At 43.5% G+C, this 27120-nt stretch overlaps 1 protein-coding gene across 4 annotated transcripts in view; it reads right to left on the minus strand.

Moving 5' to 3' along the window:
• RHBDL2 (rhomboid like 2) overlaps positions 1 to 27120 on the minus strand; it is a 595588-nt gene that overhangs the window by 121578 nt on the left and 446890 nt on the right. For all 4 annotated transcript variants that reach the window (XM_044083432.1, XM_044083438.1, XM_044083448.1 and 1 more), the window contains exon 4: positions 18267 to 18379. In XM_044083432.1, coding sequence (XP_043939367.1) covers positions 18267 to 18379 — 113 coding nt within the window. The remainder of the gene's footprint in view (positions 1 to 18266; positions 18380 to 27120) is intronic.

Consider the following 27120-nt stretch of genomic DNA (forward strand, 5'->3'; position numbering starts at 1 on the left):
AGTTTAGGTTACTCCATTTACTAATGACAATTGTTGTGTATTGCCTTTGAGGTTGAGATATGGATATGGGGAATGAATGCCTGGTGGTTGTTCTTAGCCTAATAAATGCTGAACAGGGTGGAACAATTACCTCACTGGACCTTTGTTTATAAGTTACACAACTTAGAATGATTTCCTCACTACTGTCGTCACATGAAGGTCAAAGGCAAGATTACTTTCTCTGTGTGCCCACAAGTCTATGACTATTGGGTCGACTCTTAGGGATGTGTTGTCAATATATTAGTTACCAGGGGTGGAAGACTTCCTCAATAACACCATAATGCATTACTTGGCATTTAGTTTTATTCCAATTATTTGTGTGTCAGCCCTTCTTGGAGAACATTAATCTCAGTGGAAGATTCTATGACTGCTCCTAATTTGCAGTCATCTGCAAATCTGGTCTGCCAAGAGGGCTTGACATTGGCCTTGACTTCAAAGAAGTAAATGCCAAAAGAAGTGGTCCAAGACAGATCCCTGAGGTACTCCTCTTGTGACTGGCCTCTTTGTAGAGGTGGACTTCCCAATTCTAACTTCCTGGGTCCTGTTTCTGAGCCAGCTGGATATCCACTGGGTGACATAAGGGTTTATTCCTAACCTCTTGAATTTATCAATAATGCCTGAGTGTGTTATTGTGTCAAATGTCTTGGCTAGGTCAAGGTAAACAGTGTGAACCATTTTTCCCTCATCCATTGGCGACATCTGTGCAGTCACTGAAACTTGGTTCAAGGCCACAGAGATCACCCATCCATACAAGGCTACAATGTCTTCCACGTGTAGCTACAGGTCCCCCACCATGAACCAAGAGAAACATTTTGAGTACCTGGACTTGCTAGATAACTCCCTATACAGTGGGAGATTTCAACTATCCTTCCATAGACTGCACAATATACATGAGCAGTAATGCAATTGCCTTGAGGTTCCTGGACTTTGTTAATTCAAATGCTCTGGAAAAGCTAGTCTGCACTCCTACAAGGGGCTGGAATGTCCTGGACCTGGTACTCACCAACATGGGGGGGGGGGCACTGCATTCCCCCCTGTGTGTTACCCTCCTGGATGAGGTCAAAGCATAAATCTGTCTCATTCGAAGTAAAGATCAGATTGGACAACCCCACAGGAGCAAACAAACTGAAAATTTTCTCCAAAGCGAACATTAGCATACTGAGGGTATAAAAAGTTTAACCCGCCCCCTGCTAATACAGCCAGCAATGACTCCTATGCAGAGGATCATAGGATTATAGGAGATTAATAATGGCCCCTGGGCTACTGGTCCCAGGGCCCTTACTAGCCTAGCCAAGTTCAACCCATGTTCCCAAGGGTGTCTGCTTCAAGCAGACACTAAAATCACCACCTATTGCCTCTGTCCAAGAGGGACAGAGGGGGAACCCCTCAGGGGAATTCCTGGTTAACCATCCATCATCCAAATGGAGTTTAAATAGGGCCAATGAGGGTCTTTGTTTAACATGAATAGGAAGCTAGTTCCAAAGGTGAAGCAACCTCTGTAAGACAAATCTATCTCTCCAGCTCTTCAGATCAGCAGACAGCTTGGAATTGCTTATGTAGCAAATGAGAGCAAACTGATGTAAATAAATTAACCAATAAAAAAGCTCAAAGCTGAGTCCTGTTCCAGCAACCTTCAATCAGATGAGTTCTAACTGCACACTCCTGCTGCTAGGGTGCAGGGGAACCCTCTCCAGCAAAAGATGGCCTGGTTTAGTGCTCAAGTTATACAAACAAAGCTAGATTCAGAAAGTCTGAATCCAGTCTATGTTACAGAAAACAAAGTGTACCAATTTCAGGAAAAAAAAAGTTAAAATAAGCCTTCAACCAGCAATTCCCAGCTCAGAAGGGCAGAAGCTACCCTCTCCTCCCACAAGAGTGCAGACCACAAACCTTCTTAATATAAAATAACTGGCCAGAAGCCCAAGTGCTTAAACTAGAACTGAGACACTTTTAGAATAACATACACATTAAGCCTTCAACCAGCAATCCCCAACTTAGAAGGGTGTAAGTTACCTCTTCTGCCATAAGAGTGTAAACCACAAACCTTCCTAATGTAAAACAACTGGCCTGAATCTCAAGTGCTTAAACCAAAAGGCTTAGAATAACAGTTACAGTTTAATCAAGCTACTAGCAAGCAGTAATAAATGCAGCAGAACAGATGCAATTGAACTCTTTTAAGGACAAGCAGCAAAGCAAAATAAAGTAGGAAACACAAATACAGTAAAGGCAGCAGAATAAAGTGCATTTTTTTAGGTTGGGAAGGCTGGAATCAGAAGATAATTAAGTGTTGAGACACTAATGGGCAGGTCTTCCTAAATGATTGTTCTGTACTCAGTAGAATGAACTGATAAGATGGGATTGGGAGGAGTGACCAAAATCAGACTTATAGTAGAGGCAGGTAACTCAAAAGCCACCAACAAGAACAGACCAACAATTGGGCTGGTGGGAGGGAAAAACAAAATGCAGCCAGATATCAGCAATATTCAGGCACAGTACAGCAAGCAGGCTACCAAACACTTCAGCTAAATAGAAATATTTCCAACTAAAAGAGCAATGCTGTTTCTCAGCTCCTCCTTTAACAGATGTTATTTTCTGTTTGCAAATAAATTTTTTGTTAACTTTTTTAACTGACCCTAGCCGGGACCTCTTAAAACTCCAATAGAACAGAAAACTTTAAACAAAACAAATGTATTACAAGAATAAAATACAAATTAAAAGATCAAACCTTAAATGAAAAGCTTCAATTCAAAATAAAGTGCAGCCAGAGATCAGCAATATTCAGGCACATTACAGCAAGCAGGCCACCAAAAATGAGTACACAAATGCCCTGTATAGACATTTACACAACTGTATAAACTCTGCTGTACCTGTCAGGATCAGAACCAGAACCTCACGAAGAAGCAGGCCACTCTGGTGGACTGCATGTATAAATAGGTTATATAATCAAAAGAAGCAACTGTTATCCAAGAACAAGGGGGAACTTACTCACCAAAGGAAGAATACCCTCCACAGCCTGAACAAGCAAATCAGACATCTTGTAAAGTCCTCTAAAGCCAATTACAAGGATAAATTAGCATCTCTAGCTAAAGATAATCGTCTTTCTTTAGCTATGTCCAAAATCTTAAATTGAATGCCCAGCTATGTGCTAAACTGATTGCGGATGGTACTATTTACACTGAACTCAAAGACATTGCCAACCTGCTGGCAAGTAGACTGGTGCAAATTTCACCCCCTTGTCCACAACAGACACACCCCAAAGCATCCCTGTCACCAGTCCATTACCTAGCATTTCCAAAGAGCAGGTCATATCTGCCCTCTCCAAGGCCAAAAGCACAGCCTCCATGGGATCAGATAACATCCCAGGCTGCTTACTAAACAGCGTAAAACAAAACATAGTAGAACTTTTTGGCACTCTCTTCAACCATTGCCTGAGCAATGGCTTTGTTTCAGCAGAGTGGAGAACAGCAACAGTAATACCCTTACACAAAGGAGATCCATCAATCGACCCTATGAACTATAGACCCATAAGCCTACCCAGCTCTATCTGCAAAACCATGAAAAGAATCATCATGGACCTTATCAACATGGATATACGCGACTTACAGACTCTTGACCCAACCCAGTTTGGCTTCATTAAGGGCAGGTCTTGCATATTAAACCTGGTGGACTCCTTCGAGAATGTCACCAAAGCCCTGGATGAGGGCAAAGCAGTACATACTGCCTATCTTGACTTAGCCAAGGCCTTCAACACAATCTCCCATATCATTCAGAAATTCTCCCAGCTGGTGATTAACCCATACATCACTAGATGGGTAGCAAACTGGCTCACCGACAGAATGCATACCATCGGAGCTGGAAATTCCACCTCCACCAATAGACCAGTTACTAGTGGTGTATAATATGGATCTGTGCTGGGCTCTCTACTATTTAGAATCTACTTCTCAGACATACAAGGAAAAATAGATGGCCTGTGGCTTACCAAGTTCACAGATGACTGCAAACTAGGTGCAATTATTGAGGGCCCCAATAATGTAAACATATTACAGAAGGGGCTAACACAGATTAATGATTGGTGCCACAGCCACAGTCTAAAACTAAATGCAAAAAAGTGCGTCATTATCCCCTTTGGCAAAGAAGTGGCCCTTGCAAATTACATTATAGATAGCACCTCCCTAAGCTCAAACACAGTGGTGAGACACTTGGGAGCACAGGTTGACAGCAATTTAAAGTTCGATCACCATGTCTCCACAGTGGTAAGTAAAGCCTTCTCAATGCTCATCTCATAAATGAGGGCATCGCATCTAAGACTGTTATAACTCCTCTATACTTGACCCTCAGTAGGCCACTAATTGAGTACAGTACTCCCTTTTGCATGGACCTCAATAGACATCTGCAACAACTGGAGAGACCACAGAGGTTTCTAACCAAGAAAATTGAGGGCCTCAAAAATATGACCTATAAAAAAGACTGAAGGCCCTGTCTCTGTACTCTGTATCCTACAGTCTGCTGAGAGGCAACCTGTGCCTGGCTTACAGAGTGATCTCTGACTATGTCCACAAATCAAATGGAACAAGAGCCACTCGCTCCAGGGATCTCAACCTAGCTTGTGACAAACAGAACATGTTGGACAGACAGATATGTCTCCCAGAGATTGACGCTCCTCTGGAATAAACTACCACTTCATGTGAAGCAGAGCTCCTCAATGACTCTATTTAGGCACAACTTTGACCACTGGATGGCAGACCATAAATTCACCATGGGGGTAACACCTACATCCCTCATGGACAAGGGCAGTCAGTGCTAATCACTGATTCACTCTGCTAACAACGTCCACCTAACCATTGTCAACTACGGAACAAGGGTATTACATGGCTAGACTTGTTAAGGCCCTAGGACCATTAGCCTAGTAACCTCCTATGAAACTATGAACCTGTGGTGACCTTCTCAAAGAAGTCCATCAGGTTAATTAAGCATGACCTTCTCTTGGCGAAACCAAATTATATTGGGTCCAGTGTTTGGAAGTTTCTTATGTCATTATTGATCATTTCCATGGTTATTCTTTCCAGTGCTTTGCATATGAGACTAGTATGACTTGTGGGTCTGTAGTTCCCAGAGTCTGTAGCTGGCCCACCTTTATGCAGAGGGATGACTGTTCTCCCTTCATTCTGCCTGAAGCCTGTTTGGAGGCTACAGTTAAAAAGCAATTCCAGAGGGTCTGATAGGTCATGTTTCATGCTATTTAGAAAGCATATTGTGATACTGTCTGGGAACATCAATGCAGTGTTCTTTGCTTTAGAGAGAGCATTGAGGACTTGTTCCCTAGTAATAGTAGGGGGAGTCATATTTGCAAGCATTTCCAGAGAGTGTTTTGAAAGGGGGGGAAGAGAGGGATAAAGTTAGAGCTGAATTTGTCTGCTCTGCCTTTTTGATTTTCTGCAGCCTCTGGAGTCTTCACAAAAAAACTGGCTCCAGTAATAGGCTTCTGCAATACTCAGAGAATCCAGATATTCTCTTGCTTAGATGACCCATTAATATAGACATCCTCTCAAAAGATCATTTTGCTTCATCTCAACTTCACCTTGGCCCTGCTTCAAGGTTTGGGATTCACAATCAACTTCAAGAAAGTCTACAATGGAACCAATCCAGGACCAGTTTTTCTTGGGCTGAAGACTAGGCATCAAACTCATGCAGGCCTTTCTGACTCCAGATAAGGTGCAGAGTTTCTCCAGTTATTTCCATAATTTCTCTCTTTTCATATTTGCACAACAAGAGAAATGCTCGGAGCACTGGGGTTGAAGGCTGCAAACATATCCATAGTTCCCTTCACCAGATTCCATATAAGAAAGATCCAGAGATACATGAAGTCCATCTGGTCTCAACATTCCCATCCCCTGGACTTCCAAATCCCTCTTCTATCCTGCTTAAAGAAGGAATTTCTTTGGTGGCTATCACAGATAAATCTCAACACAGGTCTGCTTTTCAAAGTATAGACACCACAACAGGAGTTGCACAGAGACACCTCTCAACCCCTAAAGGGCCCATCTCAATACCAAAAGACTGCCAAATTCCAATAATCACGGCCACACAGGTAGAAACTGCACTCTCCAAAGCTAAGAATACAGCATCCATGGGACCAGATGACATCCCAGGCTGTGTACTACATGAACTACAAAATGAACTGGCACCTCACCTACGTGTTATGTTTAATCATAGCCTCACCTCAGGCTTTATGCCCACTGAGTGGCGCACAGCTACAGTTATCCCGCTCCACAAGGGAGGATCCACCTTGGATCCTGGGAACTACCATCCCATCAGTCTGACAAGCCTGATTTGCAAGGGCATGGAATGCATTATCATGGAACTTATAAACAAAGACATTGGCAACCTTCAAACACTGGACCCCACCCAGTTTGGGTTTGTGAAGGGCCAGTCTTGTTTCCTGAATCTGACTGACTTCTTTGAATCAGTCTCCAGAGCTGTGGACGAGGGTAAGGCAGTCCACACAGCCTATCTGGACCTCGACAAGGCCTTTGTCACCATCCCCCACCCTGGAATCACAGATAACCTTACTAAGCTGGGCATAAATCCCTATGTCACTCAATGGGTTGCTAACCGGCTTACTGACAGAACCCAGACTGTAAAAGTAGCCGACTCCAAATCCAGCTCCAGGCAAGTGACAAGTGGAGTACCTCAGGGTTCAGTCCTGGGACCACTCTTGTTTGGCATCTACTTCTCTGAAATACAGGCCAACACTAAGGGACTCTGGCTAACAAAGTCTGCAGATGACTACAAACTGGGAGACATTATTGAATCCCCAAATGATGCGGATATTCTACAAAAGGGCCTTACAGAAACAGATGCCTGGTGCCAGAGCCATGGGCTCAAGCTTAATGCCAAGAAATGTATAGTTATCCCCTTTGGAAAAAAACATGTGCCCATGAATTACCACATAGGTGGCAGGACACTAAACATCAAAAGTGTGATGAGAGACTTAGGGACACAGGTGGACAGTGGTCTCACTTTCGATAACCACATTGCCACAACAGTCAGGAAATCCTTCTATGTGGCACACCTCATCACTAAGGGCTTTTCATCCAAAAAAAGGAGGTCATTGTTCTACTGTACTCATCCTTCATTAGACCCATTATAGAGTATAATGTCCCATTTGGTATGTACCTCACAAGACATCTGCAACAGCTGGAAAGGCCACAGAAATACCTCACTAAAAGAATCACAGGCCTAAAGCAGATGCCATATACTGACCGTCTTAAAAAGCTCCAGCTATACTCTGTGGCATATCGTCCACTCAGAGGCGATCTCTGCTTAACATACAAGGCCATGTCAAACCCTGAGCTGTTGGACATGCTCCACTTAAAGAAATCCCAATCCCTCAGAGCCACATGCTCCAGGGATCTAAACCTTGTCATCACAATGAACAAAACATGCTGGAGGGATAGGTTCCTGACCCAGAGACTCCCCATACTCTGGAATAGACTGCCCATACATATCAAGCAGAGTGTGTCACTGGCCCTCTTCAAAAGGAACCTTGATGATTGGATGGGAGATAGGAAATTCACCCCAGGGATCATGTCAGTCACCCTGCTAGACAGGGGCCCGGAGAAGTAAATATTGTGGGACGAAATATCCAGGGAATTGTTATGGCTAGGCTTGCATAGGCCCTAGGGCTGATAGCCTAGTACCAACCTATGAACCTATGATGCTTGTGGAGCATGGACAGGTAACTTGAGATTTCAGGGCAAATGGCCACCCAAATCTAAGATCAGGACACATCAGTCTGAAGGAGATGTGGGCACTAAGATTTTCTCCAACTCACTGGATCCATGACCACTGAGAGTTTACACAGACAATATTAGTGTCTAGTGTCATGTGGTAGATAAACAAGTAAGGGAGAGGCGGCACAAAATCATATCAACTGTGCAGACTGGCTCTTTTCGGTATGGGATCAGGCCACAAAAGCAAACCTACTGCTCCAAGTGGTCAACATCCCCTCACGGGACAATATCCTGGCAAACTTTCTAAGCAGAACAAGGGAAGACCTCCATGAATGGATGCTGAACAGGGTGATCTTCCTAGACACAGTCCACAAATTGGAGATCCCACAGATAGGCTTATTTACTTCCATAGACAAAAACAAATTATTCTTCCTTTTTGTATCAGGGTGTACTGTCCCCAAGCTTGGAAAATGGATACAATATCTTTTCCTTAGAAAGGGAGGTTCCTATGTGTCTTCCATCCACTGCCTCTTCTCCTCAAGGTCTTATTAAAGATCCAGAGAGACACTCAAATACCTTGCTGGTGACTCTTAGCTAAGGCAACACTGGTTCTTCCTTCTCTACCATCTAGCCAGGAGGTCATCTCCAAAAGATACTTCTTAGAGGAGACTTGCTCACATAACAGAAGGGCTCACTGCATCACCCCAACTGGTCATCCCTCAACCTCAAAGGGGGTAGGATTGGCATAATGGTTAATGTATTCACATCATAAACACAAGGTATAGGGTCTGATTCTAACTTTGAGTTATTGACTAGACTTAAAATGGTCCTTCAGGTCAATTAGCCTACTAATCACCTATGAACTTGACATTATGGATGATAGGAGTCTGAACCCTTTTAGACACCAATTTTCTGAGGATGTGCTACAGTTTCACCAGGAGGCTAGGAAATCTACTACCCCACAATTGTGCATAGCTAAATTGAAACAATTTACAATCTGAAACAATTTGTCATGCTCATAAACAGGACCCTGTGCAGATGGGTACTCCAGTTGTCCTCTCCTATTTGTGAGAGCTGTTGCAAACTGACCTAGCATACTGTTCTGTCAAGCCACATCTCTCTGTCATTTATGTTTGCCTACCTCAGGACCCTCTTCTTCTTTCCAGACTGGACATTAAACAGTTCCTAAAGGGTGTACTCCACTTAAAACCTCCTAGGAAAGTTATTCCACCTTCTTGGGATCTCAGCTTTGTGCTAGAAAAACTCACTCTCCCTCCTTTTGAAACAACAGGCTTCTGCTTCTCTCAAATTCTGTATTTGGAAAATAGTACTTCTTGTAGCTCTTACTTAGCTAGAAAAGTCTCCAAACTACAGGCCCTGATGGCAACCTCTCACTTCCTTATTTTTCATATGGACAAAGTGTCTTTACAAGCCAATCCTTCCTTTATGCCTAAAGTGGTAAATGAACTGTCCCTTATTCAGGCCATCAATCTTCCTACTTTTTGTCTTAATCCACAAAATTAAGGGGAGAGAATTTTGCACTCTCTTCATGTGCACAGACAACTCAGATTTTACTCCAACAAGACTAAGAATATCTACAAGTCTGTTTCTTTCCAAGATTCCAAGTTAGTTTTACTAAATCTGTTGCCTTTTGCTACAGTCAGCATGGCAAATCTCTACCTTCACCAGCAAACTCATATGCTACTAGAGCAATGGCCTCATTTGGAGCTTTGTACAAAGGGCCTGACTCTAGAACCATCTTAGAAGCAGCTACTTGGTCTTTTGTGCATAACTTTACCAAATATTTCTGAGTGGATACCTTTTCAAAATCCAGAACTGCCTTCACCATGCCTGTCCTTTCAGGATTGCTGGACAGTTCTCTCATATATTATCTAAGCACCCTTTACATTTGTTTAGCTTTGGGAATCACCCAGTAGTTTGGAATACTGCAACAGTGATTTATGGAAGGACAGAGTACAGTTGTATAAGAACTTACAATAAGAAGAGGTGTCCTACTGATCACTGCTGCAATATTCCTTCCCACCCTATCTTCCCAAGTTCTTATACTTTCTCTTCCTTTTCTCATGGACCAATGGGGGCCATTGTCTTTCGACCCTCTCCCTTCTTGACTGCCCATTTTTTCTTGTCACTAAGGTGTCTACAGGCTTACTGGCTTGGAGACAGTCTGAGGTTTTACTCTCATACATCTGCTTAAATACCCTAATGCCTGTGGGATTTGGTCATGCATCGGACATATGACACTAAGGAAAATGTTGACTTTGGTATCCTGGCTGGACATTCAGGTTATTTGATGAGGTAACTCAAAAGGTTGTAATACTACAACAGTATTCACTAGGACATCTATTGTTATGGTAAGTTCTTACACAACTGTGCTTTTTGACTTACACTGGTAAGAACAGTCTTTTCACAAAAATTACAATGTATGGATTGTAGGTAGATTCTGACACTATGGAAATTGAATTCTATACATGCATTACATCACAATGAAACAAAAAAATAGTAAAAGAACAAACTCTAAAAATAAAATGTAACAATCTAGAGTAACCTTCCCTGAGTTGCAAAGCTTACTGAAAGGAGGGCAGCCTAAATGCAAATACTCTACAAAACCTGTTGTTAAAGTGAGTACATTTTCAGCTGTACACTATCTTACTTTGTGAGGAAGTATTTCAGCATTCAGTCATATCATATGAGCCATCTGGCTAACAATATTCAGCAATACTCTGGCATATCTTTGTCAGGTGGAAAAATGGAGCATCCCTTTCAGAGCAGTCCTACATAATTCTTACCTGTGTTGCAACTGGCAAAACAACAAGCACTGTGGCAGGCTGACATATGTCCTGAACAGACCTATGGATGAAGTAAACTTGCAAACATCTACTTCCCTGGAGGACTTTGCCCTTGGGAACCTCTTGCATAGTCTTTTCAGAATACTCATATGAAATTAAGTTTCTAATCTAGTTAAATAATGCCTGTTTTCCAGCTGGACAACCCCATTTACTTACATCAAAAGAAACACTTAATATGATCTTCTGAAATATACATCTATCTGCAGGTAATACCTGAACTGTCTATATACATCCAAAGTATGTAAAATATATTTCTTTGATCCTGGGTTTTGGGAAGCAGACAGGCAGGTAAAAGATATCACTCTGGACGTAAAAGAAGAGTTTAGATTCAAAGGTTCATAGATATTCCAAGGCCACTGAATCTTATAACCATTCATGTCTTGGCAGTACCCTCCCTCAGGCTGTGTGATGGCCCCTCTTTACTCCTGGCCAGTAACCCTCACCAATCCTCACCACTGACACCAATACAAAGTGGTCACTAAGAACAGGACAGGAATGGATTTACACAGTATTTCAAATACAGTTCTCTGCATCCAACACAATTTGCCACAAGAGTACACAAGGAACACACTCCACTGAGACTGGACTATCTGTCTCTCCAGATACCAAACAAGACCTACTTTGGAGCAGTGTGTCCCAGTTCCAAATCTCTGGCACACACATTTGAATATCTGATTTTTCACATGTGCACACACATACACACTTGGGAAAGGCTGACAGAGATTAGCTGGTTGTGTTCTCTCTCTTTCTCCAGACCACAGGGTAAATTGCTGCTACCAGCTGAATACTGTAAGGCTCTTACAAAGGGGTCACCAATTATAGTGTGTGAAATTAATACTGACAAAAATGGAAGAGGATGACTGAAGTAGTAAGGCTTTTTGGAGTGGCCACAGTGACACTGAAGTAAGCACAGGTACTCTCAAGGTATTAAACATATTCACTAAAAGACCGGTCACAATGAAATGGTATAAAAATATTTAATAATGGATAATAACAATAGAAAATATGAAAAACACTTATTATTTAGTTACAATAAACAGCAGAGTTTTCAGTCACAGGAAATATAAAATAACACAGTAGGATCTCACATGCAGAAAATAAATATTAAACTAATCTCACTGTACTTTTCCTAATTGAACAAAAGAGAAAATGTTTCAAGTTAACTCACTAGTTATCGCAAGGCAAGATGTACTGCTAAGATGCTCACTTCTACAAGGCAAGATGATATACTACACACTGATTGAACTGTACAACTAACTACTGAACTGTGATAACTGACATCGATCTTTTATAGATCAGATTCCAAAGAAAAGCAAAAACAAAAACAAACTGCTGCTGCCAGATGTTTGTCCTTCAGCTGGTTATAGAATTACATCACATCTAGTCACCTGAATTTGGCACAGTTCACATTCAGAATTCTGTTAAGATTCTGTTACAGCATTTTTTTAATATAAGCGACTTTTACAAATTCATTTTTAATACAAACATCTGTACAATTTAATGTGACAGTCAAATGACATAAGATTATTTACAAAACTTTTCCAGTCATGCTGGCATATGCGGCATGCCACACATGCACTGTCTGAATTCTCCTGATACAGTTGGCAATACCTCACAATGCCACATCTCTCCCCTTTGAAGACTCAAGCTAGTTTTTCAAGTGACCCTAGAAAAATGTTGCTTCAGAAAAAGGGTTTGTCTGGGAACTCATTAACCTATACCCTGTCCTGAGAATCCATCTACATTGGCATTGCTGTAATCTGGACTGGCTAATACAGGGGGTTCTTCCCAAACCCCTTTAAGCTTTTGGAATACCTACTTGCAGGCTGGGGTCCACACTACCTTATCTGGCCTGTTTTTCCTTGTCAGATCTATCAGGTGAGCAGCTATCATAACATAATTGGGAAGAAATTTTCTATAGTATCCTGCTGTCCCCAACAATGTCCTCACTTGCTTTTTGGTAACATGGGAAAGGCACGCCTGAATAGCTTCCACTTTGGCAGGTTCTGGCCTAATCTTACCACTTCCTACTCTATGTCCCAAGTAGGAGACCTCTGCCATACCCACCCTTCATTTGCTGGGCTTAATGGTCAACCCTGCCCTTTACAGTCTACCTAGGACCTCCCTGACATGCTGAGGCTTCATTATGTTAACATAGTACAATCTGTGCCCTTGCCTCCTGCCTAGCAGGTTTACCATTATAACTAATAATACTGACATTCCTTGCCACTTCGAAAAGTCCCTCCCAAGCTGCCTGCAGCTTATTGTGTCTGACAGGAATGTGCACCATAACCTGCTGTCCCACAGCATAATCTCTGGTTTGAGCTTTACTGTCATACCAAACCTTTTTCTGTTGTTGGGTTGCTGTCAGGTTCTCCTGGGCCAAACCCATGAGCTCCATAAGCCTTGCCCTGAGGTTTAGGACATATGCTACAACAGATTCCTCGTGGGATTCACACTCGCCCTCTGACTCATCACAAATCAAATCTAAAGGCCTCCTCACCTTATGTCCATATAGTAACTCAAAAGGTGAAAACCCTTTGGATTCCTGGGATAAGTCCCTGTATGCAAACAGTAGATGGAGCAAATATTTGTCCCACACTCTCCTAAACTGGTCTGCAAATGCCTGTAGCATGGTCTTTAGCATAGAGTTAACCTCTCCACAAGACCATTAGTCTGGGATTGGTAGGGGGTGGTCTTTAGGTGTTTCATCCCACAACACTTCCACAGACAGGCCAGCAGGTCTGACATGAAAATTGGCACCTCTGTCTGTCTGTATTTCTCTAGGGAAACCTACCCTGATGAAAATCTCCAACAAAGCATTTGCCACTTTCTCTGCCTTGATGAAGGACAGAACAACTGCCTCAGGGTATCTGGTAACATAAACTACTACCACTATGATATACTTATTCATTGTGGAACTGGGGTTACTCAGAGGCCCCACAATATCCATAGCTACCATCTGAAATGGCTCCTCAATCACATGCAAGGGCATCAGTGGAACTCTGACCTTATCTTGTGCTTGCCTACCTTTTGGCACTGCTCACAGGTCCTGCAGTACCCTGTTGCATCCTTCGCAATCTCAAGCCAATAAAAATTCTGCATAATGTGTCTCTTGGTATGCTTTATACCCATATGACCTGCAAAAGAAATGTGATGGGCTATGACTAGAGGTGCCAGATGGTAGGCACTAGGTACTACCATCTACGCTACTACCTCACCCTCTAGCCCTCCCTCAGGGGTCCACTCTCTATACAGTAACCCTTTGTTCCAGTATACAGACTCCCCTTTTCCTTGAGAATCAGGTGCCTCCCTAGCTACCTCCATCAAGCATATTAGTGTAGAGTCTGAGAGCTGAGCCTGTCTCAGCTCTACCTTTGTGACCCTTCCCAGCTCCTCTTCCACAGGAAGGCTGGTATCCTCTGACATCAGTGCCTCACTGTCAGCCTGGGAAGTACTACTCACCTCTGCCCTTGCAGTCACTCTGTCCAAGGAAACATCAGTGCCTACCAACAGCTGCGGTTCACCTTCAGGCTCACTGCTACAGGGTAGCTCCCTCCCTGAAAGAGCCACCTCACCAGCACTGGCTTCAGGTGTGGGGACTGTCAGGGTCTCTCCCAAGATACCAGCCCCACATGCTAGTCTCCATGCCTGGCTGCATGTAACTGCATGCACACAAGGTACTGCATTATCAAAATCATTCTCTATCAGGACATCTGCAGAGATATCCTCAAACACACCTACTTGTTTGCTTCCTTTTATACCCTCCCAGTCAAGGTAAACCCTGGCCAAAGACATTTGGAATGGGGTCCCTCCTAAAGCTCTGACTAGAGTGGACTGCCCAAACAAGCACTGCCCGCCTTTAACCACTGTAAGCTTCACAATGCTTATGTCAGAAGCTGTGTCTGTCTTAGCAGTGGCCTGTTTTCCATCCACTAAGATAGGATATAAACTCCAGTGACAGTCTGGTACCCCAATAGTCTCCAGACAACTTACTACTGGCACTGGCTCTCCTCCATACTGACCATGTACCATCCCGACACCTCAGGTCCGAAAACAAAATGTTACTCTCTATAGCGAAACCTCAGCTCTCAGCCATCCAAATGTTGTATTCCTATACTGCGTGCTAAGTAGAGATCCTCTTTTCCCCCCAGCTCATTTGCAGAGTTACACTGCCGGTCTGCCAACCAAATTCTCTTGTCCTCAGGTAAAGTGCCAGTGGCCTGTTCCCTCACCAAAAGGTTTGCCAGACTTTCAAAAGTGGTGAATTGATACCCACTCACCCATCTATGAAAATAAGTGCTTAACTCAGCAATATCATCACATACACTTTCATCTGCCTTGCGTCTATGCTCACACAACTTTTCTTCTGTAAGCTTCGGGTGTTAACTTAAAACATTCCAATAAACATTACTTTCCTTTATCATAGTTTAGTATCAGATAATTTAGATACAACATCCATAGCTTTACCATAGAGTAAGGGGATCAGGAGCTGTACCCAGAGCCCTTGGTCAACATTATACTCTTTATAAACTCTTTCAAATATATGAATAAAATAATCAAAATGATCCCCCTCTGTAAACTGTGGAAGAAATTTACTGACCTTTATGGCTTCTGGGGTTCAGTTATTCCCTTCCTCATTACCTCCGTGACCCTGACAATGAGTCAGCATCTCCTTGTTATGTTGATACTGTTTCTCATTTTCTAAATGCTGCAGTGTCTCATTTTCTTTGGCCTCCAAATACCACAGTCTCTTTGCTGATTAAAATTCCATCTGTTTTGACTGCTGCAGTCTCTCCTCTGATTCTAATTCCAAATGTTTGGCCTCCAGTTCAAGTCTCTTTAACTCCAGATGGATTTTTAAGTTCTCTGAAGAAAAGGTCAACTGTCCTGTTTCTGAGGGCTGCACACCCTCATCGATAGACAGGTTGTCTTCCTGAATGCTGGTCTGGGCTACAGCTGCAACTAAGGCTAAAATCATTTCCCCTTTAGTCAGGTTGGCATGCTCCAGTCCTTTGGCTTCACACACCTTGGCTAACTGGTTCTTTGTCAGCTTGTGATAATCCTCTGCTGTCATCTTTGTCTGCTTTCCCTGACTAAACTAAACTAACAAACATAAATAAAACTGTTGTGAATATGAAACTTTGTATGTTTACCTTGCGGCTCCTGAGAGTACACACACTTTCAATAACAACTGTCTACAGGCTACAGAAGTTCAATTAATATCCACACCACTGCTCACCAATATGTGATGTCCCTCCTCTGGGGCAGTAATCAAGGAGTCTCACTCGTCACCATGGACACCAAAGAGGGATATTCACTTGGAACAGAAATAGACACCCACCATATTTCCAGATGCAGCTCTCTTCACAAAGCACAATTTCCCTTAAGAGCACACGGCAAATACACTCTTATCCTGGGGCTGGGTTTACTCTCTCTCTCACCAGGTCCCAAATAAGACTCCACACTGATCACAGCTGTAGAATTGAGTCCTCAGCCGAGTGTTCCAAGCCAAGTCCAGCAATACTTCTGTGAAACCAGTACTCTATGTCCCTGCTTCAATTAGTTGACACACGTACACACACACACACACACACACACACACACACACACACACACACACACACACACACACACACACCCCTGGGAAAGCACCAGAACACTCCAAAGCCAGCTACTTGAAGACTTTACAAGGGTACCCAATTATACTGACTAAAATTAATATTAATACAAATGGTATTTGATCAATGCTTTCAGAAGTACCCACAGTGTCACCAAATAAATATACGTACTCTCAAAAGTTAAAATATTCTCTAAAAGACCAGCCACAATGAAAAGTTTAAAGATATTTAATAATAAATAAAAAAAGAATATGAAAACACTAAATGTCTACTTACAATAAACAGAGTTTCAATCACAGGAAATATTAAAAACAAAAACAAATAGATAGATTCACACAAATACAGAAAAACAAGACTTAACTAATCTCACTGTATTTTCCTGACAGATCTAAAGAATTACTATTCCTTGGTTACTTACTAAAGAAAGGCATGATGAAATGGGTGAGTGATCCTTCTTTCTCAGGTTTCAAAAGCAGACTGCCCTCATATAGTATTAAAACACTATTTCAGTGCTGGATTACAGAATGACATTACATACATCTGGTCATCTGACTTCTGGTTTCCACACCACCCCCTTTTTTATTTATTTATTTTATTTTATTTATTTATTTAACATTTTTTGACCAGGAACGTCTGACTTGGAACAAAGCCAATTTTCAGCAGGGACCTGGGGAGAAACACTTCTGACACGTCTTTGTAATGTGGGAGGAAACCGGAGCACCCAGAGAAAACCCACATGAATACAGGGAGGACATGCAGACTTCGCACAGAAGGGACATCGGCCGAGAAGAAATCGGAGGAACCTTTACTAGAAACTGAACGGTTAGCATAATGGTTAAATGTTTACCTTACAGACATAAGGAGTAGGGTTTGATTCTCACATGGGGTAATTGGCTAGGCTTAAAATGGCCCATAAGAGCATTTAGCTTAGTGCTTATCTAGCAACCTATCTATCAACCTATCTAGCACATATGTGTCATAATACACACACATAGAGCTATGCTATGATGTGTTATAGCCTCTGGAAGGCATAAAACCATTTCAAAAACTTTCACCCCTTCCAGGGTAGCAATTACATTATGCCTAAGGACAATACGGTAGGAGTCCTAGTCCAGGTTTTCACAGACATTTTGTTTCTGGCTGCAATCAGAACTCGTACGATAAAATCTTTTTGGCCTAAACCAAGTCATTTACTTCAGACTATTTTTTTCAAAGTTAGCTAGACTGAGATTAACCTCTTCTTTTCCAGTATCCTCTGTTACAATATATTCATTTCAACAGTTGCAATACAGTCTGACATATTTGCTTTCTGTCCAGCAGGACCCACTGTTGGTACATTTTTAACACAAGCAGCTTTACAAATACATTTTCAACACAAGCACCTGTACAAATCAGTTTGATATACAAATGACATATAATTCTTTACAAAACCCCAGCTAGCTATGCTGGCATATGTTACACATCCACTGTCCCACTTCTCCTGGCATGGCTGGCAATACCTCACATCATCATAATTAGATATTACAAAACATAGTGTTTATCAGAGGGTTAGCAATTTTAACAAACAATGCATGAAAGAAGAAAGAAAATATGCAATCAGTTCACTGTAATATCAGTAACAATAATAATTCATCTAATATTACTTTTTATTACAAAGGTTTTTCCTTGCTAAAACTCAGTAGCTATAGCACAGTAGCAGCAGCAGCAGCCAATAAAAAAGGAAAATACATATAAGAAATGTCTAGTAGTGCACTTACTTCCCTGTTAATCAAGGGACTTGTCTTTTCCATGTGCATTACTAGACCCTACATAATTAGCCAGGGTATAAAACCGTATGTAGGGCAACAGAGAAGGAATTAGCAAAGTAATCAATACCACCATTAGAAATGTTGACACAACAGTACAAAAGTGCTGATAAGGCAGGAAGGCCATTAAGTTCATGGCCTGAGGCTAAGGTAGCAGATACAAACAAACCAATGCAAAAACAAAGATGAAGAATAACTGACCTCCAATCACTCCTGCGAGATACACCATACCAACTCGATGTCCTTTATGGACTATTTCCAGTGGAATTCCCAGAACAAGCTGCAGTACTAGATTTCCCAAAATATGCTGGACACTGCAAAGATAAATCCACCCATATTACTCTCTAGTTAAAGATTTACTATGAAACATGGAGTTAAATAAAAAGCATTCTGTTCAAGAGACAATCATTAAGAACCGTCAAAGGATGCTTTGTTTATGATGTGCATGGTGTGAAGAACCATTAAAATCTTACTGACCTCAAATTGGGCAAAATCACACATAGAGCTGAGCGAATTCTAAGCCACAGATAAACATTTTGTATTCTCTTCCTTTATAACATATGAGCTTTGCGAGTTTTCTTCTAAACCAGGAAGTTCTCCCCCCATACACATATAAATAAAAAACATCTTACGCACTATTAATATTGCATTTCATTAGATACATCCATTTGTACACTCAGTGTTTCAACAATGGACCTGAAGGTGAAATCAAGAGTATTACAAAGGACTAATAAGGTAAGAAAAGAGAAAAGTAGATGCAACACATAGCACCATTGTGTGCAAGTAAAGAATCTTAACCTCTGGAAGACATTCATACCCCCGGATTCTGCAAGCCTTGCACTGTGTGCAGAATTAGTGCAGGAGCTCCAGCAGACAATATGTCTGCCATGCAATCTAGGAATAGCCTGTAGGGGTGTGCACAAGCACTCCTAAACTAGTCCTGCATGGACTCAGCCCCTGTATGCAAATTACCCCATTTGCAGGAGAAGTCCATGAAAATGAGGTGAATTTGTGATCCAGGAAGCTGGAAACCAGTCGTGCAGGACTAGTGTAATCTGCAGAAATGTACTCCGCCAGTAAAGGAGTACATTTCTGCAAATTACAAAACGGAGCCATGACAGCTCCAAATAAAGGGTGGGTATCATTTAGAAAGCATGCCAATGGCCAAGTATAAGGCCATTGGCATGGAAAACATTGGGAAAAAAATCAACTTTTATTTTTTTTTAGCCGATCTCAGCTGTTTAAGCCTAGGGCAGCGGCGCACAAATGTGACCGGGGGGAGGGGGGGTAAGAAAATAAACTCAAAATAAGCATTCTAGCTAAAATCACTATTCTGCTATTATAGTCAATGGCAGGGAGAAGACAACATGGCCAGTGAATAGTGGTTGCTAAGGGGGGAGACTCAGTGTTAGACATATAACTATACATTACCAGGCAATCCTATGCAGATGAGGGGAATGACAGTAAATCACAGATTTCGCCTGCATGCTAGTCAGCTCCCAACAGTGTAAGAGTAGGAATAGCTTCATTCAAGCCGAGGAGTTAGCTGACCTTATAGGGGGGTGTGTCAGGCATACCGTAAGCGGATTAGAGCCCTGTGGCTCAGGTTTTCTTCTAGCTTAGCACAGCTAAGCAAGGGGGTGTGTCTGAGGCTGCCTAGCACTCTATACATTGCCTAAGCAGGTGTGCGTGCCATGCACCGGGATTTAAAGGGGAAAAAAAAGTAAACCAGGAAATAGCAGCTCTGTGCACGTTTGAGCACTCTGTTTGTGCAGCCTGCCCTTGGGTTTAAACAGGAAGGCAATAGGAAGGGAAAACAGCAGTAGGAAGGTATTAAGGGAGAACTAGCATAGGTGTCAGGTGAAATGTATCAGAATCAGCCAATTACACAGGCAGCAGACCAGCCCAGCCCAGAACACTACTATAAACTATGCAAGCACCTTTACTTCTGTTTTTTCTCATACTCTACACCACCGGTGTATGCAAGTGAGGAACTTTTAACAAAAAGAAACACAATGATAGGGGCTGCAATAGCTATCATACAACAACATGTGGAAGAGGCTGAGGGTGGTGAGGATGTGAATGCTGTCGACCAACCCACAGTGAGTAGATGGAGAAGAGTGTACAGACTCAGGGTAACCTACCAGGGGTTACATGAGCTGGAGATAGTGGAGTGCTATAGGGTGGACAGGGACCTCTTACAGCGAACTGTTGCGCTGTGCCGGTCATGCCTGACACACAAAACTAACAGAGGGGAACCCATCCCAGTGGATACCAAGGTATGTGTAAGCCTAGGAATACTAGCTACAGATACCTTCTAAAGGCCAACTGGGGATATGATGGGGATCTCACAAGCATCAGCATCCAGGGTACTTCACCAGTTCCTGGATGCCATGTCAGCACATTCCAGTGAGCATGTATATTTCTCCAACACCTATGAGGTACTGGCCAACAATATGCAACTTTTCCACCAAACAGCAGAATACCCTGAGGTAGTGGGTGCTATAGACTGCATGCACGTATGCATCAAAGCACCACCTGGTGAGCGGGGTAGGGTCTACATCAACCGCAAAGGCTTCCCCTCCATCAACTGCCAGGTCATGTGCAATGCCCAGGGCATAATAATGAATGTGTGTGCTGGCTGCCCTGGAAGCTATCATGATTCCCACATCTGGCATCTGACACAGCTGTATCGCAGATTTGCCTGTGGGGACATCCCATATGGTCACCTAGTGGGGGATGCTGGTTACACACTCGAGCCATGGCTGATGACACCCATCAGAAATGCGCACACACCTGAACAAGAACTCCATAATGAGGCACACGCACAGACCAGAATTATAATAGAGCATGTGTTTGGGATGCTCAAGTCACGGTTCCGGTGCCTGGACACATCTGGTGGAGCTTTGCAGTACTCACCAGCTACATGTACCCACATTGTCATCGTATGTGCCATGCTACACAATATAATCCTGCAGAAACAGCTGCAGCAGGAACAGCATGGGCCAGGGCCACACAGCCCCCCGCCATTGCCAAGGCCTGCACAGCCACAGAGTGACTCAGAGGAGGAACAACCTGAGCCTGCCCCAGTAGGCAGAAGGAGGCGTGCCTAGTATGCCCTGGCCTTGGCAAATAGGCAGCACATACACTGACACAGGAGGGACCCAAACAATGACACCTCTCTCTGACTTGCACATACAGTAAAAAAAACATGACACTACCTGTGCTCAACCATGTGTAGGGAGTGTACTATGTGCATCCGACACAGGCAGCCCTGCAGCACCACCCACAATACTGGGACACCCACAAGGTAAGTCACTCAACCTACCAATTACTGAATGGAGTAGAATGTGTTGTTAACTGTATCTATGGTATGGATGTGAGCATGCAAGGGAATCGGGTAGCTGAATGGTATGCCAGCAGAAAGTAGACACCTATAGTGGCACCATGACATCTGTAACAAACACTGGTGTCACCATAGTAGTCAGTACTACACAGGGGGACAAAACCCACTGCAGGAAATGTGCTAGGCCACATGTGTGTCCATATGACTCACACATGCCAGTCAGGGAGGTTCACATACTCAACAACAGTCTCATCCAGCAGGACAGGTGTAGACAAACACAAACAAAGGCTGTGCTATGGCCTTTGAAAGATGCCTATGGGTACCCTCTCCCCCCAGGCCTACAAAGACAGACCACAGCAGGTTGGGCAGTGGGATGTTAATTCTGAAGGGTAGGAAGTCAGAAACTAATATGTAGGTCAATCAAAGCTAAGACCTGTAGTACACTGATATGCCTCTAGTCAGCATGATAGGTTAGAATACAGAATGAAATGGAGTACCTGACATATCAGTACAGTCATAGCAAATGTGTACAAGTGTCAAGTGTGCCCCCCCATCCTATGTAGAACTGTAGAAACAGTCAGTTGTGCCCCCCAATCCTGTGTAGAAATGTACTAACAGTCAGGTGTCCCCCCCAATCCTGTGAAGAAATGTAAAAATGTACTAACAGTCAGGTGTGCCCCCCAATCCTGTGAAGAAATGTAGAAATAGGCAGGTGTGCCCCCCCAATCCTGTGTAGAAATGTAGAAACAGTCAGGTGTGCCCCCCCACAACCCTATGTAGTAATGTAGTAACAGTCAGGTGTGCCTCCCCCCACTCCTATGTAGTAACAGTCAGGTGTGCCTCCCCCCACTCCTATGTAGAAACAGTCAGGTGTGCCCCTTCCCTCAATCTAGCGTAGAAATGTACTAACAGTCAGGTGTGCCCCCTCCCAACCACTGTGTAAAAATGTAAAAACAGACAGGTGCGCTCCCTCCCCCAATCCTGCGTAGACATTTAGTAACAGTCAGGTGTGTCCCCCTCCCCCAATCCTGTGTAGGAATGTAGACATAGGCAGGTGTCCTCCCCCTAACCCAACCTAGACATGTAGTAACAGTCAGGTGTGCCCCCCTAAACCTAAGTTGGAATGTAGTAATGGTCTGGTGTGCCCCTCCCAATCCGATGTACACACGTCATAACAGTCAGGTGTGCCCCCCCCACAACCCTATGTAGAAATGTAGTAACATGTATGTGTAGGTATAATACCAGTGGAGCACAGATGCCCAGAGGTGGCCAAGGTAGCAGGATAGGTTGTAGCATTTGCACAATATGCAGGTCTGTGTGTGTTAGGTCGGTGTGTGTTTCAGATTGTGTGAGAGTGGTCAGTATGTATGCATACTGAGGTAAGACCTGGTGGCCATTGATGATGACAGGGACAAGCCCTCACAACTGCAGTGCCAAAGGCAATTCCCACCAGTATTACACGTTAGCAGTAAGCCATTGTAAAAGTATGGTGGTAATATGTGTCACCATCTGAAAGACTAACATGGCATAGCTGTTGGGATAGATATACAAGCAGTACACAGGGGAAACTACCCTAGACATACAGTATATATTGTGTCACTGTGAAATGGAGACATGCTTGGAATTGTACATACAGGTATGCATCACATTATCTGGTCCTGTAGTAGGGGATACCGGTATTGTCTGATTGAGCACTTGCAGATCACAAAGGAGGTAGGACTGATGTATTGGGAAGCAGCTGATGTACCTGCACATGCCTGCATAACTGGAATGCCCCATGCATATCTGTGTGTTAAATGCAAGTAGTGTCCATAGCACACATGCACCCAGCTCACGGAAAGACCACCCACAGGTACCTCTCTGGTCATATCCCTGCTGTGGGGAATGGATACAATATGACCCCACCTGTATATGGCAACAGCGGAAGAATACACCATGCAGTGCAGGTGTCCCATGCAGGTGTGTCCCTAGCTGTAGGTATCACCCTGCCAGCATCCACACCACCTGATCAAGACTGATAGAAAGTACTGGTTTGTACACCTATCACACCTACCCTGTCACCCCAGGGGAATATACTGTATGGTGGTCTGAGACTGTAGGACTGACAGAATGCAACAGCCTGCCACATGTGGCCTGCAGCATCACCTAATGGCCCACAGGCCTCTGCCAAAGGCCTGTGTCTCACACATACTGCCAATGCATGTTATGTCATGGACACCCAAATAACAACATAACACACTCCACATAAGCCATATGCAAGGCCATGTGGACAAAGTAACATGTCCACCATGTCCCACTGCATGAACTGTGGGCCAACACTAACACACAGCTGTGATGGGGTGATAACCTTAGGGAAAGTATCAGAGAATGTATGCATAATGTATGGAAGAGGTTAGAATAACAGAGGGGGGTAGGAGCATGGGAAGTATGGAATGTGCAGGATCTGACACAAAGCTGTGTGCATACACTATCCCTGGCTGCAAACACATGAATGGGTGGCTACACACCTGCCCCTACACCACAATAGGGGTAATGCCCTGACCCATGGCACCTGCCTCTGGGTAACCTGTGCAATTCTGTACAGCTGTGAGGCATTGCCACAGCAAGATAAAGCCATACTGTCATGTTGATGGATGTACAAGTATGGGGATCCTCTGCCAGCACTGTACCAAGGTGCTGAACCAGATACACAGATCCAGCAGCAAGTGTCTGCAGCTCCCCTCTAGAATGGCTCAACATAGCATGAATATGTAGGTGTCTACTCACAATACCGGACACAGCTGCAGTCACCCTTGTCCCCCAAGATATCACTGTGAGCAAGAATGTCCACCTGACAGTACATGAGGACAGAAAACATTGCAGTGTATAACAATACACGTCTGAATATCTCTAACAGCAGTACCATGCAGCCAAAGCAGCAGAGACACAATCACCTACAGTACACACTATCCCCTGCACAGTTTGTCCCCATATTGCCAAATGATTGACAGATACCCTGCAGAAACAGTTTCCTACCTGTAGGTGTACAACACAAAGGTCTGCACTGGAGTACAAACTACCTGAAATCGATCCACACATGCAATACAAAAGGGCATACTGGGCATGCTCACAAACTTAGAAAAATGAAGCCCATGTCTGCAAACAACAGTGGACCATACATATCTGGCAGTTGCAGATGTTAGTGTATACACTCCTCAGTATGCACCAGTCATGCTTTGCACATACAGTGGCTAGGAATACAGACATATATCCAAGGATAACACCCTATAATAATTCAAAAGTAGATGTACATAGATGTGTGGAAGAGAGTGACTGTGACAAGGAGCCATCCATTATGAGGCCTGTCCCACCCAGCACACAGCCAAATGGCTACAACCACATGAGGTGTAAATGTCACTCACTGTAGACATTAGCCACCAGTATCCATCAGCATTACAAGCTATGTGGTGCAAGTACTAGCTGTGCAACATGACTGTACAAGGAAGTAATCATCTAGCAGCTGTATACACGTACCTGTGGAATATAACCCTGCTTCTGCCCACATGTGATGTGTCAAACTCTAGATGAATGGGTTATGGGCCATGCACACACACTGCCTTCCCCATAGCCCTACTATGACAAGCCTTCTCAGGTCATCCACTTTGAAATACACCTTTCGGAAAGCTGTAGCCCAGTAATCTCCATGGCATGTCCTATAACTGCATACTGCGTGTGTGTGTGTGTGTGTGTGTGTGTGTGTGTGTGTGTGTGTGTGTGTGTGTGTGTGTGTGTGTGTGTGTGTGTGTGTGTGTATGTGTGTGTGTGTGTGCATCTTTCTGTCTGTGTAGAGAGCAATGCCTTTTAGGATAGTCACACTCACTACAATTCAAATGCCCTACTTTGGCAAGGCTGCTGATGTCATTCACTGTGAAATACACCTTTTGGAGAGCTGTAGCCCAGTAATCTCTGTGGCATGTCCTACAACAGCATACTGCTGTAGTATGATAAACTAGTTAGATAGGAGTTCTAATCCCAGACAAGGCATCTGTGTGTGTGTGTGTGTGTGTGTGTGTGTGTAGAGATAAATGCTTTTTAGGCTAGTCAAACTCACTACAATTCAAATTCCATACTTTGGCAAGGCACACCTTTTGGAAAACTGTAGCCCAGTAATCTCCATGGCTCCTCCTATAACTGCGTGCTGCTGTAATGTGATAAACTAGTTAGGTAGGAGTTCTAATCCCAGACATGGTAACTGAGTGTGTGTGTGTGTGTGTGTGTGTGTGTGTGTGTGTGTGTGTGTGTGTGTGTGTGTGTGTGTGTGTGTGTGTGTGTGTCTGTCTAGAGAGCAATGCTTTTTAGGCTAGTCACACTCACTACAATTCAAATACCCTACTTTGGCAAGGCTGCTAATGTCATTCACTGTGAAATACACCTTTCGGAAAGCTGTAGCCTAGTAATCTCCATGGTGCGTCCTATAACTGTGTGCTGCTGTAGTGTGATAAACTAGTTAGGTAGGAGTTCTAATCCCAGACATGGCAACTGTGTGTGTGTGTGTGTGTGTGTGTGTGTGTGTGTGTGTGTGTGTGTCTGTGTAGAAAGCACTGCTTTTTAGGCTAGTCACAATCACTACAATTCAAATGCCCTACTTGGCCAAGCTGCTGATGTCATTCACTGTGAAATACACCTTTCGGAAAGCTGTAGCTCAGTAATCTGCACAGCGTGTCCTATAACTGCATACTGCTGTAGTGTAATAAACTAGTTAGGTAGGAGTTTTAATTCCAGACATGGCAACTGTGTGTGTGTCTCTGTCTGTGTAGGGAGCAATGCATTTTAGGCTAGTCACACTCATTAGAATTCATATGCCCTACTTTGGCAAACCTGCTGTCATTCACTGTGAAATACACCTTTGGGGAAGGAGTACTCCAGTAATCCCCATGGCACGTCCTATAACGGCTTCATGCTGTAGTGTGATATAGAACTCTGGTAGGGGTTCTATTCCCACACATGGCAGTTGTGTGTGTTTCTATGTCTGTGTAGGGAGCAATGCATTTTAGGCTAGTCACACTCATTATAGTTCAGATACCTTACTTTGGCAAACCTGCTGTCATTCACTATGAAATACACTTTTGGGGAAGGAGTACTCCAGTAATCTCTGTGGCATGTCCTATAACTGCGTAGTGTAATAAACTAGTTAGGTAGGAGTTCTAATCCGAGACATGACAGGTGTGTGCGTATGTGTATGTGTGTGTGTGTGTGTGTGTGTGTGTGTGTGTATGTCTGTGCTTGTCATTCGTATCCTGTGTGGAGGTGGATGTGAGTGTGTAACAACTGGACTCAATGTGGAGCGGGTTTTGCAAATCTCTTATATGTTAGCCCTAGTATACATCATAATGTCCACCGTACAGGGATAACAGATGTGAAATAGCTGAGAGGATGGGGTGCAAATCCATAAACCTACATGTGACATCAAGGCCAGGTGAACAAAGTTAGCAACCCTCGTATTACCCAGAGAACACTCTAAAAAACATGTATCATACACAAACACACTTGCCTAGGCAACAGCCGCTATGTTGGTAGTACGCTGCATATTGCCTACTGATAGTAACCATGGTGTGATTGCAGTGGGCTACAGAGGGCATGGCACCATGTTTATCAGTCCAATAGGCACTTACATGCTAACAGTGCACCTTCCCTATGTTCTCCACTGGACACCTGCAACACCAGTGGTGC

Source organism: Protopterus annectens, chromosome 1.part1, assembly GCF_019279795.1.
Source record: "Protopterus annectens isolate FY-2018-M chromosome 1.part1, PAN1.0, whole genome shotgun sequence".
Classification (NCBI taxonomy): Eukaryota; Metazoa; Chordata; order Ceratodontiformes; family Protopteridae; genus Protopterus; species Protopterus annectens.